The sequence below is a fragment of the Lynx rufus genome, unplaced genomic scaffold (genome assembly GCF_022079265.1).
Source record: "Lynx rufus isolate CCGP_SWC_20201006 ecotype Redwood Valley unplaced genomic scaffold, mLynRuf1.p SCAF_12, whole genome shotgun sequence".
NCBI lineage: Eukaryota > Metazoa > Chordata > Mammalia > Carnivora > Felidae > Lynx > Lynx rufus.
In genome coordinates, this window is record NW_025814826.1 from 19,149,625 (window position 1) to 19,167,083 (window position 17,459).

The 17,459-nt window shown below is 35.1% G+C and overlaps 1 protein-coding gene across 5 annotated transcripts in view; it reads left to right on the forward strand.

Annotated features, from left to right (window-relative positions):
• SGK3 (serum/glucocorticoid regulated kinase family member 3) overlaps positions 1-17,459 on the forward strand; it is a 145,885-nt gene that overhangs the window by 100,096 nt on the left and 28,330 nt on the right. For all 5 annotated transcript variants that reach the window (XM_047073998.1, XM_047073995.1, XM_047073996.1 and 2 more), the window contains 3 exons: positions 5,990-6,077; positions 10,775-10,824; positions 13,356-13,413. In XM_047073998.1, the coding sequence (XP_046929954.1) occupies positions 5,990-6,077; positions 10,775-10,824; positions 13,356-13,413 (196 nt within the window). The remainder of the gene's footprint in view (positions 1-5,989; positions 6,078-10,774; positions 10,825-13,355; positions 13,414-17,459) is intronic.

Consider the following 17,459-nt stretch of genomic DNA (forward strand, 5'->3'; position numbering starts at 1 on the left):
ATCCTGACCCTCTAGCAAGTAACAAACACAAAATTAGGGAGGATCTTTGAACTCAGGATTTGTACATCTGGTCTTTTCCTCAGCAAAGAGCCTTTTGTGATTCGGCTCTCTGTATAATTATTTTTTAAATATATGCCTTTGCCCTAGGACAAATTCTGTGTCTTCAGCTTAGATTCATCCCTCTAATCTTTAATTTTTGCTGTATGCACTCATTACTTCTAATTGGCATATTAGTGGCTTGTTTTAAATATAATGTATACATTAAGAGGTCGAACGTGTCTTCTTTGACAGAGCCTCACGTGGAATTAGTATAGAATAAATGGTGGTGATGGATATTATTTCTCCTGACATTTTGAAGTGTTACTCAGAACTTCTAACACTCTATATTAAGTCCTAAATATTCATCCTGGATCTGGAAAGTAATATTATAAAAATGTTATATTTGGTATTAAAATTCAACTAAAAGCAATTTGATTATATTAATTTTAATTATACATTTGAAATAGACATACCATAAAATACACAATTCTTAAGTATACAACCCAGTGGATTTATATGTACATATACAACCTGTAACTACCACCATCCTATTCATGGTCGAGGACATTTCCAGTACTTCAAAAATAAATAGCCAAGAGTTTTTTCAAACTTAATTTTTAACTGCTGTTTTCTTTTTAATAAAAAAATGACATTTCATATTTTTTGAATCTCCTCTTGATGTTAACCAAGCTTTGCTAATTTTCACACTTTTCATTTAAACATCAAACTATAAAATAGTACAGATTTAAGAGAGCAAGAAGAGAAGCCAATCATCAAGTGTATTTCGAACACTTACTATGTGCCTCTTATTCCCAGTTAGGGAAATGCACTTTAAAAATACTTCTACTTGAAAAAAAAACAATACTTCTACTTGATAAGGTGCCTGGCTGGCCCAGTCAGTGGAGCATGTGACTCTTGATCTTGGATTTGTGAGTTCAAGCCCCATGGTGGGTGTAGAGATTACTTAAAAGTGAAATCTTGGGGCGCCTGGGTGGCGCAGTCGGTTAAGCGTCCGACTTCAGCCAGGTCACGATCTCGCGGTCCGCGAGTTCGAGCCCCGCGTCGGGCTCTGGGCTGATGGCTCAGAGCCTGGAGCCTGTTTCCGATTCTGTGTCTCCCTCTCTCTCTGCCCCTCCCCCATTCATGCTCTGTCTCTCTCTGTCCCCCAAAAAATAAATAAAACGTTGAAAAAAAAATTAAAAAAAAAAAAAAGTGAAATCTTAAAAAAAATAGAAAAAAAGTACCTTTATTTGCTTATGTTAAAACAATTTTATTGGGGTGCCTGGGTGGCTCAGTCAGTTGAGCGTCCGACTTCGGCTCAGGTCATGATCTCACAGTTTGTGGGTTCGAGCCCCATGTCGGGCTCTGTGCTGACAGCTCAGAGCCTGGAGTCTGCTACAGATTCTGTGTCTCCCTCTCTCTCTGCACCCCCCCCCCCACCCAACTCACACTCTGTCTCTCTCTCCTTCAAAAATAAATAAACATTAAAAAAAATGTTTAAAACAATTTTATTAAAATTTATTTTTAAAATTATTTAAAAACTGGAATAAGGCAGGTTGACATTTCTCTGATCTCTGAATAAAAAAGGGTTTTCTGAACATATTGGCAATGCATGATACATGTAAAGTAAAACAATGACAAATTTGACTTAATAAAAACTTTTGAACCCCAGAAATCATAAGTGAAGTTAAAAACCAAGAATGTAGAAAAAGTTTCCCATAATAAAGAACAGTAGATAAATCTGCTTCATCTAGAAAAGAGCTTGTGCAGACAGAACACACTTAAGACACCAAAAGAAATGGATAAAGCCCTTTAATGGTTTATAAAAGAGGAGATGCAAGTGGCTGATTACCAGAGAAACTGAACATTTCTGTATTATTTAAGAAATGCAAGTTGGGGGGTGCCGGGGTGGCTCAGTCGGTTAAGCGTCCGACTTTGGCTCAGGTCATGTTCTCACGGCCTGTGAGTTTGAGCCCTGTGTAGGGCTCTGTGCTGACAGCTCGGAGCCCGGAGCCTGCTTTGGATTCTGTGTCTGCCTCTCTCTCTCTGACCCTCCCCTGCTCATGCTGTGTCTCTCTCTGTCTCAGAAATAAATAAACATTAAAAAAAATTAAAAAAAAAATGCAAGTTGGAGTAAAAATACCTTATTTTAGCTTTATTGCAGCGCAACACATACAGGAAAGACCACAAATCATGATTATGCAGCTTAATGAACTACGAGAAGGTGAATGCATCTGAGTTGCCAGCCCCCAGGCCAAGAAATGTAGAACATTACTAGCACACCTGAATGCCCTCACATGCCTCCTCTCGATCACTGTTCCTTCGTTCCTTCCCAAAGATAACTGTTCTCCTGATTTTTAGCAGGAAAGATTAATGTGCCATTTTTGTACTTTATAATAAATGGAATCATACAATATTCTCTATCTGGCTTATTTTCATGTTTATTTATTTTTGAGAGAGAGAGAGAATGAGCAGGGGAGGGGCAGAGAGCAAGGGAGACACAATCTGAAGCATGCCCCAGGCTCCAAGCTGTCAGCACAGAGCCCAGTGTGGGGCTCGAACCCATGAACTGTGACATCATAATCTGAGCCAAAGTCAGACTCTCAACTGACTGAGCTACCCAGGCACCCCTCTATCTGGCTTATTTTCAACCATGTGAGAGTCATTCATGTTGTTGCATATAGCTATGATCTGTTGATTTCCATTGCTGTATATTATCCCATTGTATGAATATACTCCATTTTATCCATTTTACTGCTCAGATGCACATTTGAGTTGTTTTTATTTTATTGTGAATAATGTTGCCATTAACGTGTGCAGATATCTCTGATGTACTTGGAGTAGAACTTCTGGGTTGTATGCTATGTATATGTTTAACCTTAGGGGATAATGTTAAACATGTTTTCTAAAGTGATTGTACCAAATAATATTTCCACTATCCATTTATGAGATCACATTGCTCACCTCACCAGCACTTAGTATTGTTAGCCGTTCTGGTAAGTGGGTTGTAGTATCTTACTGTTGCTTTATTTGTATTTCACTAACTACTAATACCTTTTCTTTACATTACTGTTTTTCACTTTTAAATTATTAGAGATAGTAACATAAACCGAAATATTTAATGCTAATCAGAGCTGGAGAGAGTCTTCAGGATATTCATACACTGCTGGAAGAGAATAAATTAGTATATCCTTTCTGGAAATCAGCTTAACAAACTATATTTAAAACCTGAAAATGGTTTATAATTCAGACCAAATAATTTTGTTTTTAAAAATCATGAATGCACAAAGATTATCAATCACAACTTTATAGCAGTGAAAATTCTGTAGTAAAAATTTGGAATCTTTGTATCCATCTATGTATCCTAAAATGAAAGAATCATTGAGTAGCATTTAGTGCATTCTCACTGTACAACAGTATACATCTATCAAAAGTGACTGTTTACAAAGACTTTTTAACAACACGGGGAAATGTTTGTGATGTAATTTTTATGTGAAAAACATTAAAAATATTTTAGATAGAAGATGGTCTTAGTGGTACAGAAAAAAAGATTGAAATAAAATACCACCAAGATACTAGTAATAGTTGCTTCTGTGTGTGATAAGATTAAAGATCCTTACCCTCACCTTTAAAAATTTTTTTATTGAGGGTCCCCTGGGTGGCTCAGTTGGTTAAGTGTCTGACTTTGGCTCAGGTCATGATCTCACAGTTCATGAGTTTGAGCCCCGTGTTGGGCTCTGTGCTGACACCTCGGAGCCTGGAAGTTTCTTCAAGTTCTGTTTCTCTCTCTCTCTCCGCCCTCAACCCCCTCCCCCCCCCCCGCTCGAGCACGCTCACTCTCTCTCTCTCTCACAAAAATAAACCTTAAAAATTTTTTTTTATTGAGATAAAATTCACATAAATATAATTCACCCTTTTAACTGTTTTCAAAAGTATACAATTTAGTGATGTTTAATATAGTCACAGTGCTATACAACCATCACCACTATTCTATTCTGTTGTCTCAAGCCTAATCTAACATTAACATCACTCCAGAAAGAGACTGCAGTTGACCCTTGAAAAATACGCATTTGAACTTTGCAGGTCCACTTATGCATGGATTATTTTTTGGTACAGTACTGTAAATGTATTTTCTCTTTATGATTTTCTTAACATTTTTTTTCTCTAGGATACTTTATTGTAAGAATACGCTATATAAAACACATAACACAAAATAAGTGTTAATCAACTGTTTATGTTATTGGTAAGGCTTCAGGTCAACAGTAGGCTGTTAGTAATTAAGTTTTGGGGGAGTCAAAAGTTACACATGGGATTTTCAAGTGCATGGGGCATCAGGGCCCCTAAACCCCCATGTTGTTTAAGGGTCAGCTGTACTTTTGAATTTCTCCTTTCATCCAAGCCTTAGCAACCACTAATCTACTTTTCTGTCACTGTGAATTTGCCTATTCTGGACAGGGCATATAAATGAGGTCATATAATATGTGATCTTTTTTGTCTTTTGTTTTTTCAGCATACTGTTTTTGAGGCTCATCCATGCAATATCATATGTCAGTACTTCATTCTTTTGTATGGCAGAATAATAATCCTTTGGATATGCTACATTTTGTCCATTTATCAGTTAATGGACAGTTGGGTTGTTACTACTTTCTGGCTATTGTGAATAATGCTGCTTATGAACATTTGTGAGTTTTTGTATGGATGTGTTTTTATTTCTCTTGGGTACCTGCTAGGAGTGGAATTGCTTAATATATGGAATTTCTACATTTAACTTTTTTAGGAACTGCCAAACTGTTACCCATAGTGGCTATACTAGTTTACATTCTCACCAGCTCCTCCCTTTTTTGAAAATTATTTTTCGGAGCACCTGGGTGGCTCAGTCAGTTAAGCAGCTGACTTCAGCTCAGGTCATGATCTCACTGTTCATGGGTTCAAGCCCTGCATCGGGCTCTGTGCTGGCAGCTCACAGCTTGGAGCCTGCTTCAGATTCTGTGTCTCCCTCTCTCTCTGCCCCTCCCTGCTTGCTCTGTTTCCCTTTCTCAAAAATAATAAACATTAAAAAAAATTTTTTTAATAAAAAATTAAAAAATAAAAATTATTTTTCATCTTTCTGAGTTTCTTAGTAAGGCCTTTTATTTTAGTCCACTTTTTTTCTCTTCATGTTTGATCTTCATACCCATCCCTTCATCCCTACTGTTGATCCTTACTTGAATATGTTTGTTATATGTCTTCAGATATTTGTTTATTGGGTGCTCCTTCATGTCTGTGAATATTTAAAATATACAAAATGATACTGTGCTACATGGTTCCTTGTTTCTGACTCTTGAGTGGAATTCTCTGGGTCGTTAACCATAGCTTTACTAGTTTCTCTATTGGTGGATGCCTATTCTTCTGATTTATTACTATAGAGAAAGTTGCTATGAGTATCCTAGTTACATGTCTTTCACTGAACCTGTACAGAATTTTCTTGTGGTTTATTCCTACAACTGGAAATTATCGGCCCTACACAGTTTAACCAATATTGCCAAATTCCTTTTCAGAAAAGTTTCCTCGTTTTACTTTCTTACTAGCAATGCATGAGGGTGTCTCTTTTCCTATATCCCTATCAACTTTTGATATTATGTCTTTCTAATCTTTTCCCATTAACGGACATAAAATGGTATCTCATTTGTTGTTTGACTTTGGATTTCTTTGATTATTAGTTAAGCTAGACATCTTTCTTACCATTTGGGGTTTTTCTTTATGAACTGCCTGTTTTTATCTTTGATCATTTGTTAGGTGGAATCCCTATATTTAAAAAATTAATCAGCTTGTTACTTTTATAATAGTAGTGATGGATTGTATTGGCATTCATACTGTAAATGCTATTACAGTTATTTTATTTTCATTTTAAAAGGGAGAAAAGCTATAGAGATGCTTTTAAAGTTATAATAGAGTTAATTTTTGTTTTTAGTCCAGATGTCAGAGCATTCCTTCAAATGGACAGCCCAAAACATCAGTCAGATCCATCCGAAGATGAGGATGAAAGAAGCACTCAGAAGGTAGTAAGAGGGATTGTATTTTTTAACAGAAAAAATACCATTCCCCAAAGATGAAATTACTGGCAACTTGAGGGCAACATTTACTTAAAATGATGTAATCTCATCCATTGTAAATTTTCTACCCTGTAGAATACAAAAAAACAAATGTGTACACCTCTTATTATTTCTTATAAAATTTATTAAATGAGTACTTTTATGATAAAAAGTAATCCATGGTAGTATTTAGTAGAAAGTTTTGAAAATAGTAAGAAGTATTTATCACTAACCAGACTAGTAATTTTTAACATTTTAGTGGTTTTCCAACTAATCTTCTCTTAATATATAGGGATTTTTTAGTTACCTAATTTTAATTATACAGTATATACAATTTTATATGCTATTCTCTTCACTTTACATCTTAATTTTTGATCATTATATGTCTTCATAATCATTAACATACTTAAACTATTGTTTTGAATTTTGACCAGCAGGAAAGGCCTTTTTAATCAGAATGTTAATTTAATACTTCTTCCTCTTCATTGCTGGGTTTCTATATGCAGAACAATCAATACGCATGTGCCAGTTGGCATCAACTAAGTTTTATTCCTGTAGGTACATGCACATAATCAGTATGTGTTCCAAATAAAGAATAGGGTATTCTTATTTTTTTTAAACCAGTTGTGATAACCAATAAATAAATATAATAAGCTCTGGCTTATTATAATGATGTTTTCAACATTTACTTTAGAAAGTTACGTGGGACGGGGCGCCTGGGTGGCGCAGTCGGTTAAGCGCCCGACTTCAGCCAGGTCACGATCTTGCGGTCCGTGAGTTCGAGCCCCGCGTCAGGCTCTGGGCTGATGGCTCAGAGCCTGGAGCCTGTTTCCGATTCTGTGTCTCTCTCTCTCTCTGCCCCTCCCCCGTTCATGCTCTGTCTCTCTCTGTCCCAAAAAAATAAATAAACGTTGAAAAAAAAAATTTTAAAAAAAAGAAAGTTACGTGGGAAAAGTAAATTGTAGTAATTTAACCCAGAGAATTATTATTTAGCAATTAAAATTATAATGAACACTATTAATATAAACACGGTAATACCTTTATAATTAAAATTGATGAAAGCTATATGTATTTGCTAAATATATACATGAAAGTCAGAGATGTTGCCTTAAAGTACATTTTTTATCTTTATAATGTTGTGTTTTTTCATGGTTCTGTTTCTGTATTTTAAAAGATAGTATCACTCGGAACATTACTGTCCCATAGCTAAAATCTTCATTTGGAAAATAGTCCTATTCCTTTTTTGCAACTACTGTAAAGTAGTAATTTTACTTCTCTGATACCACTGGAGGGTTTTCAAGTTAAGAGAGCTGATTTATGTTTTCCATTTGTGACATGGTTGATCCCAGGACAACATAAAAGGATATTTTAATTTTATATCTGAAACTTGTCAAAAGAGAAACAACAAACTGGGAGAGCATTTGTAATAAGGCCTAAGAAGGGAAAACATTTATGTAAAAATATATAGATGGATTTTTGAAAAGAATGATATTTAAAGCCCTGTAGATAAAAAGCAAAGGGACATGAAGAAATACTGTTCGTAAACAGACATGTGGGAAATGTTCAACCTCAATGCCAACAGCAAGTGAAATTTTTAAAATAGAGATTTTTTTTCTCTCTACCAAATTAACAAAAATGTAAATAAAATACTTCAGGACTGATAAGGGTAAGGCACAGCAGGCATCCCTGCCTGGGCTTTCCTGGCACCGCTATAATTTGACAGTTTGGCAGTGTGTATCAAACATGAAAATATTCAGGTCATTTAGGAGTTGACGCAAATGAAATAATCCTTCACGCAGAAACAAACAAAGGTAATCATTTTAGTACGAAAAATTAGAATCAATGTAAATATAAACCAATTCAATAATTTGTCCCCATATATTGTACATTAAAAAAATTTTTTTTATGATTCCAGTCAGTTTTTCAAAGCTACGCAAAGACTATGTGAAATTACTGCAATATTTGCAAAATCATCTGTTAATAAGGTTATGGATTTTTTAAAAGCACCTTCCTGGTATTTTCCATATTTTGTAACCATGTATATATATTTTTAATGCAAAAATGAAATATTAAAGACATTTTAAAGAAAATGTATATAATCCTGATTTTCCGTGTTTTACTTGCTAATCATGTTGAGAGTATGTAGGTTTAGGTTATTTGAAAAATATCTTGCCTTGCTATAGGAGGCAGCTGGCTTTGAAGAAAGAACCAAATGAAGAGAGCTTCCTGAGTTCTGATTCCTGTCTCTACCACTTTTGACCTTAGATCTGAATTCTATTTCCTTTCTCTTTTTTCATCCATAAAATCTGTAATTGGACTAGGATCTCTTGCAGTTTTAAAATACAGATAAAAAGAATCTGTTCAGAAAAGGGAAGAAGCTGTACTTTGTCTTACAGCTATAGCTATTTATTAAGGACTTCTAAGTGGATAACTAAATTAATAGCCAGAAAATATCTTTGAGGACATCAGGACCTTTCCCCTTATTTAGAGAAAAATAGAGTCCAAGAAACATGCTTTTGTTTAATTATCATTAATTATTAATGATAATTATGCTGTTAATAAACTATAACACATCCTCAGTTTAGTGATTAACTGTAATCTTTAAAAATAGTAGGTAGTAGGGTACCTCAGTTCAGCAACCGACTCTTGATTTTGGCTCAGGTCATCATCTCACGGGTTCCTGAAATAGGGTACTGGTGATAGCTCAGAGCCTGTTTGGGATTCTCTTTCTCTGTCCTCCCCCATGCACATGTGTGCACCCTTGCTCAAAATAAATAAATAAAACTTTTTTTTAAAAGGTCTTACAAATAGTAGGTAAAAAATTAATTATGTTTCCCAATAATTTTCATTATTATTTTGGAAATATGCTCTGTTAGGAAAATCATTGCTATGTAATGAAATCTTTTTATGTATCGGTGTTAATTCAGGGCACAAGTTGCCCTCGTTTAATCCATGCTTACTGACTCCTCTTCCCTCACCTATATAATATATAAAGAAAGTTAATTGAATGGAAAAATGATCCAGTTTTCTGCACATTCATTCAAAGAATAAGTGTGTTGAAATTGTAATTTAGTTTGGATTATGTTATCAGATTCTCGGAAACACTATAATATATAAACAGAAAAGATTATTCCATGTTAAAATTATGACACAATAAGATCTTGTTTCATGAACCAGATTTTTTACACATTTTTTTTTTTTTTTTTTGGTTTTGTGCTAGATGGTATGGTTCTCTAAATTTCTGTCTTCTGGGGACTGAAAATGTAGTACTTGAAAATTTTTCATGTAAAGATATTGGTAGAAAATAAATTTGTTTTGTAAGTAGGAAACTGGTGTCAATGTTGTTATTTTTATAAGAAACGTATTATTATGCTTAGGAAATTTTGCCCTTTATTTTTCATTTTTTTTTAAATTTATTTTGAGATAGAAAGGGCATGTGCATGAGTGGCAGAGGGACAGAGAGAGGAAGAGAGAGAATCCCAAGCAGGCTCCGCACTGTCATTGCAGAGCCCAGTGTGTCCTCGATCTCACAAACTGTGAGATCATGACCTGTGCTGAAATCAAGAGTTGGATGCTTAACTGACTCAGCCACCCAGGCGCCCCTTTGCCCTTATTTTTAAAAGTAGTTTGCATTGTGGAGATTTTCTATAATTTTCAAATGAATTTAAGTGGAAATATATATGATCTATATCACTAATAATAAATTGCTTAGATAAAATTTTTTAGTTCTGATGAGTTTAAAGAGAAAAGTTTTTACGGCTTATTCTGTATCTATAACGTATGGAAGTATAATTATATAATAAGGCTCTAGTAAAAGTATGCATATTTGGAATATCTGCAGCTTTGTGATTGTACGTATAAAGAATTTCAAAGGGAATTTATGTGAAGCAGAATTCATTTACACCTGGCTGTGTAAAAAGTGCTCACACTAACAAGATCACTAGATTAGTTTTATGGGATTTGGGGATAAATTTCTAGCTAATTATTAGTGAACTAGAATCTTTTTTTAGTTAAATTGCTTTATGGCATAGTAGGCAAGTAAAGATTTGGTTCTAAATTAATACTAGGGATTAAATTTATGTTAATTATTGTAAAGAGAAAAGACTGTCTAAAATTTTTGTTAGACCACAGTGGTGGAATTAGAAAAACACTCCTGTCTGTGTGTATTTGCTTTAGAAATAAGTCTGTCTCCTATAATTCAGTCCAGCATCTGCAGTCTTCATCATCATCATATTATCATTTCCATGTCATAAAATTAATGAGCAGTTATTTGAAAATTTGAAACATAGGTAGCCATTTTAACCAGTTTTTAAACGTAGAAATGGTCCCTTGTAAATTGTGGTTTCTACACCCACCTCATCCAAGGAGCTTTCCCCAGTTTACTTCATTCATTTGACAACTTTGAGCTTCATTCCTGTGTTATTTTTTTCCTTACAACTGCTCTTGCAATTTGTCATAAAAATGTGTGTTTATATTGGTTGTGTGTTTCCAAATAAGTTTATGCATTTAATAAGAATTAGGACTTCAGTTTTCTTTAACATGGCGATACATCCAATATCTATGGGAGAGTTATATACATTTTATTTCAGAACCATTTATTTTATTGACTGATAATCTTTGAAGTGTTATTAACAGTGTTACTGTTTTTTCCTCCATGTCGATAGCTACACTCTACCTCACAGAACATCAACCTGGGACCATCTGGAAATCCTCAGTAAGTTTAATTTGTTTCAGAAATCCTCTAACTGAATTCTAGGAAGACCTGTCTTGTGAATGTGCAGATATACATAATTATATCAGTTTAACTAGAACCCTATAAAATACAATAACCATAGTTATGGTGAATATAATGCTATCATATGCTTTGCTTATCTATTTTACTGTTCTAGCTTTCCATTGCTGTAACAGAGTTCTGAGGATTTTGTAAATCCACAGATTATTAATTTGGTTCTGCTGTTTTGCCATTGTCATTTTTCTGGTGTGTGTGTGTGTGTGTAAAATCAAAAGACTGTATTTCTCAGGGGATCTTAAGTCGTCCTGGGAGGGACTTGGAGGGGCTCTGACAGAAGTATCCATGCAGGTCTAACACATATTCTCACTGGTGCTCAGTGTTTATTGGTGCAAACCTGGTTGTTAGCCAGCTTGTTCCAGAGGAGTCATGATGGACATTACCGTAGTAAAGTCTATTGAACTTGTTCTAACCAGTTTCTCCCACAGTGCCATATTTTTTTGAGCACGGGGAAAACATTTTGAGGAACACCAGAAATGGCAAATGTAGATTTGAGTATTAGATCTTGATTTTGAGTATCAACTCCAGCAGTTCATTAGAAGTGAATGCCTAGATTGCTGAATACATAGGATTCCAGGGCCACTTCTTGGCTCAGTTTGAGGAGTGCCCTGACAGATTAATGATACCTGCCATGGTTTGGAGAAAGAGTATAATGTTTCTATCCTTACTTGTAATTATTCTTCAGTTTCATTGGATTAATTCTGAAGTAGTGTAGCTTTTCTCCCAAGACATTATGCTTCCCTCACTCTTTTGGTCCTCTTAGAGAGTGAGTAAAGACAGATAAAAAGTGGCCCAAGGATTGGGTCCTGAGAGACATCAGCATTGTAGTAAGGTCAGGGAGGAACCAGTAAAGGAGAAAAAAAAAAGTTAGTAAAATAGGAGAAAAACTGGGAATGTGATGTCTCAAAAGCAGGTGAAGAAAGTGTGTCAAGGGGGAGTAATTAACTATGTTAATGTTTCTGGTAAAGCAGGTAAGTGTTGAGAATTGACCATTGGGTTTGATAAATCATTGGTGACCTTTGTGAGCTGTTTCAGTGGTGTAATGGGTACAAACCCTGATAGGAAAGAGTTCAGGAGAGGACAGTGGGAATAGACAATGAATTTAAACCTCTTACTTGAAGAATTTTACTGCAAAGGAAAGCAAAGAAATGGAGTGGTAGCTGGAAGGGAGGTTTAGTTTTGAGCATGCTTTCCTGTCATCATACACTGAGTTGTTCAGGCAGCACAGAAACAAACTCGCTTTCAGCTAGGGTTCATCACCAATAGTTAACAGTGGTGCCTTGGGTACGGCCTCAGTTAGCCTATTTACTATGTTTGAAAAATTTGCATGATTTTTTGCTATTTGTTTAAAAAAATTATTTCAGTATCTCAACATATCACTAAAGAACAAAATAGTCCAAAGAGCAGATTCTTGAAGAAGAAAAACACCTGAGCTTAGTTAAGTATTTATCTCCCTAATCTTTACCTGTTATTATTTAACCTAGGCCTGGTGCTATTCTAATGTTTGAACTGGCCATTTATTTTGATAGTAAATTAAAGGAAATTTAAACTCTAAATGGAGTCATTATCTTCTCCTGAGTCCAATTTAAGATTCAGACCGTGTTGAAGGAAACCTCTTTCCTGGCTGCTTACGCTCTGCTTTCTGTTGCCATATGCTTTTGTCTACCTGTAACCAATATTGTTTTTATCTGACAAGTTAATGTAAATAAAAGGACAAAATTAGTATTCTCTTTGATCTCTGTACTCCTGGATTTTCTGCATTGCCATCTATGAGAATAAGCGGAGAGGTCTTTTATCTGTAATGTATGATAAGTGATATATGTGCAAAATCTGTATGTGTCAGAAAAATTGCCAAACTAGATAGTCCTTGGAATAAATTACTAATTTATATAGTTATTCAGTTTCCTCATTAACAACACTGGTGAGGTTTATGGTTAACAAAATTGGTTTAAAGAGAAGCTACATTGAGTTCAAACAATATATAGATATAGATAAATGCTTTTCTCACAAAAAGACTATTATGGAAGTCTTTCTTAAGCAGAACTTAACAAGGCATTAAGAAGGTTATAAAATGTCTTATCAGAAAGTAGATATTACTTCTATTCATTATTACCTATTTTATATTCAAGATGAGGTATTCATCTTGAGGTATTCAAGATGAGCCTGGGTGGCTCAGTCGGTTAAGTGTCCAACTTCAGCTCAGGTCACAATCTCGTGGTCCGCGAGTTCGAGCCCCGCATCGGGCTCTGGGCTGATGGCTCAGAGCCTGGAGCCTGCTTCCGATTCTGTGTCTCCCTCTCTCTCTGCCCCTCCCCCGTTCATGCTGTGTCTCTGTCTCAAAAATAAATAAACGTTAAAAAAAAAAATTTAAAGAGTGAGGTACTAAGAAATGTTTAAAAGTTAACATCTTTCCAATTTCTAGGAGGCTAATTTTTGTCATTGTTCATTTATTTCAGTGCTAAACCAACAGACTTTGATTTCTTAAAAGTTATTGGAAAAGGCAGCTTTGGCAAGGTAAGAGTTTTTATTTTTCCATACAATAAATAAATACTTAAGGAATGCATGCGTTATATATTCCAGGCCACGGTGCTTGTTGGTATGCAGGATATGGAGTTATGATGTTTTCCCTACCTTCAAAGTACTTAAGGAGATAAGACATCTACTCAAATTTTAACATAAAATTCATTTGTTCAACAAATATTTATTGAGCACCTATGATGTGCCAAGCACCATACTGGCTTTTGGTTAGATAGTACTGAACAAAACTGACATAGTCACTACCTTTGTGATGCTTAGAACCTAGTAGGAGAAGTAACTAATTAAAAATATGCAGTCAGGGCACCTGGGTGGTTGAGTCGGTTAAGTGTCCAACTCTCTTGGTTTCGGCTCAGGTCATGATCCCATGGTTGGGGAGTTCGAGCCCCATGTCAGGCTCTGTACTCACAGCATGGAGCCTGCTTGGGATTCTCTCTCTCTCCCTCTCTCTGTCCCTCTGTGTGCGTGTGCTCTGTCTCTCTCAAAATAAGCTTTAAAAAAAGTCAAATAATTGAAAGTAATGGGACTGTGAAGTAAATGAAGAATAGAAGACAATAGGCAGTGGCGGGAAAATTCCTATTTAGATGGGTCAAGGATGGCTTCTTTTTACTTTTTATTTTTTTTAATGTTTATTTTTGAGAGAGGGAGAGAAAGTGTGCAGGGGAGGGGCAGAGAGAGAGAGGGAGAGAGAGAGAGAGAGAGAATATCTCAAGCAGACTCAGTGCTGACATCGCAGGGCTCAAACCCATGAACTGTGAGATCATGACCTGAGCTGAAATCAAGTCAGACACTTAACCTACTGAGCGACGCAGGAACCCCAAGGATGGCTTCTTTAAAGGGATGCTATTTAAGCTGAAGCAGGAAAGACATAAATGAGCAGCTATGAAAATAACAATTGAGGAAGGAAAGGGATGTGTGAAAACCCTGCTGCTCCTCACACAGTGTCAGATGAATCATATAACTTGACCGTGTAGCCAAACCAAGGAAGGAGAATCTACTTTAAGGCCAGAAGCATCATAGATGGAGTTACCAGAATCATAAGATATATTTAATTGCTTTTTTGCATTATACTTCAATCTGCAGTGAAAATAAATATGCATGTGTTTAATTATAGGTTGCTACATTCCTAGCTTTCAGTATCTCTAGTTTGTTTTCTGAGTTCCCTAGATACCAGAAACTGTGACCATACAATTAAATCCATGTGTGTTTATTACTTCAGCACATATATTGACCACCCACTACGTGCTGGACATTGTGCTAGTATAGCAACAGAAAGTTAGAAAGGGATAGTGCACGCAAAGTGCTCCCTCACAGTCTGTTGGGATGTTTGAGATAATCTGTCATTAAAAACAAAAAGCATTCTTTTTTAGATCTAGATAATGATGTTTAGATCTAGAGTCTACCAGGAATTGGTTCTCACATATAGTATGAAGTTGTAGGGTCAGAGTTCATTTTTTACCCTATTGATACCCATCTGGTCCCACACAATTTATTGAAAAGACTGTTCTTTCCCCACTGATCTACAGGGTAACCTTCATCATTTATACAGTGTCCATATATGCATGCATCTGCTTCTAGATTTTATGTTTTATATTTCTGTTTTGAGATTTTCTGTTTTGTTCTGTTAGTCTATGTCGTTTGATATCCAACAAAACAAGGCCTCCCTTGTTTTTCTTCAAGAGTCTTAGCCCTTTGCATGTATTTTTAATTAGCATACCAATTTCCACAAAATTTGCATGCCAATTTCCACAAATTCTGGATTTTGATTGGGATTGCATTGAATCTAGAACAATTTGGGAAGAATTGTCATTTTTACGTTACTTAGTCTTCCAATCCATTAACCGTGGTATATCCCTTTCTTAATTTTTAGTTCTTCTTTAATTTTTTTCAATAATGTTTTATAATGTCCTATAGAGTTTTTATTTATCTTTAATTGGATTTATTCCTATGTGTTTCATTTCTAAATGCTGTTGAAAACTGGTGTTAATTATTGAAGCTGAATATATGCATTACCTGTGTGACACATTGGTTTTACTTCTAGCTATATATCCTTCTAGCTATTTATCTTTCTAGCTGTATATCCAACAGATATGCATGCACATACACACTAATATGGAATATGGAAAGGAATATGTCATAATATTCATGGCATTGTTATTCATAAACAATCTAAATGTCAGTCAATTAGAGTGGATTAAATTGTGTAATGCAGTTTTTCACAGAACAAATAATCATAAAATTTGTAAGGAGCCACAAAAGACCCCGAATAGCCAACGTAATTTTGAAAAAGAAAAAACAAAACCATAGGTATCACAATCCCAGATTTCAAGATATTCTACAAACCTGTAGTCATCAAGACAGTATGGTAGTGGTACAAAAATAAACACATAGATCATTGGAACAGAACAGGGAACCCAGAAATAAACCCACAATTATGTAGTCAATTAACGTTCAACAAAGGAGGCAAGAATATGCACTGGGAGAAAGTCTCTTCAACAAATGATGCTTGGAAAACTACATGCAAAAAGATGAAACTGATCCACAATTCTTAACACCACACACAAAAATAAACTCAAAATGGATTAAGGACCTAACTGTGAGACCTGAAACCATAAAAATTCTAGAAGAGCGCACAGGCAGCAATTTCTCTGACATCGGCCAGAAAAACATTTTTCTAGATATGTCTCCTGAAGCAAGGAAAACAAAAGTAAAAATAAGCTATTGAGACCACATCAAAATAAAAAGTTTCTGCACAGCAAAGGAGATAATCAATAAAACAAAAAGACAGCCTACTGAATGAGAGAAGATATTTGCAAATGACATATTTGATACAGGGTTAATATCCAACCTAGATAAGGAACTTCTGCAACTCAACACCAAAAAAACCAAATAGCCCAATTAAAAATCAGCAGAAGACATGACCAGACGTTTCTCCAAAGAGGACACACAGATGGCCAACAGACACAAAAAATGCTCAACATCATTCATCATCAGGGAAATGCAAATCAAAAGTACAATGAGATATCACCTTACAACTGTCAGAATGGCTAAAATCAAAAACACAAGAAACAAGTGTTGGGAAGGATGTGGAGAAAAAGGAGGCCTTGTGCACTGTTGGTAGGAATGCAAACTGGTGTGGCCACTGGAAAACAGTATGGAGGTTCCTCAAAAATAGAACTGTGTGTGATCCAGTAATTCTACCACTGGGTATGTACCCAAAGTATTAAAAAACACTAATTTGAAAATATATATTCACCCTTATGTTTCAAGCAGCATTGCTCTCAATAGCCAAATTATGGAAACAGCCCAAGTGTCCATTAATAGATGAATGGATAAAGAAGATGTGGTTTGTATTATATATACAATGGGATATTACCGAGCTATGAAAAAAAAATGAAATCTTGCCATTTACAACAACATGGGAACATCTAGAGAGTATAATGCTAAGTGAAATAGGTCAGTCAGAGAAAGACAAATACCATATGATTTCATTCATATATGGAATTTAAGAAATAAAAATAGACAAACCAAGAAATAGACTCTTAACTATAGAGAACAAAGTGATAGTTACCAGAGCGGGAGGGTGACTTGGGGGGGGAATGTGTGAAGTAGGTGAAAGGGATTAAGAATATACTTACTGTTAAAAAAAAAAAGTACATTTATCATAATGAGCAGTGAGTAATATATAGAGTTGTTGAATAACTGTATTATACACCTAAAACTAATATAACACTGTATGTTAACTATATTAGAATTAAATTTTTTAAAATTGTATAATGCATTATTCTGCACAGTAAAAAACAAAAATTATGCTACGTGACACAACATGAATGCATATTACATTATTTAGAATGAAAGAAGTCACAGACAACTTTATATGATTCTAATTACATAAAACCCAAAAAAAGACAAAACTTAATCTGTGTTATTACAAATTGCGATAGTTGAGGAAGACAGGGATAAGTAGTTTCTGAAATCAGGGGAAAGGTGAGGCTTCAAGCTACTGATAATGTTTTATTTTTATT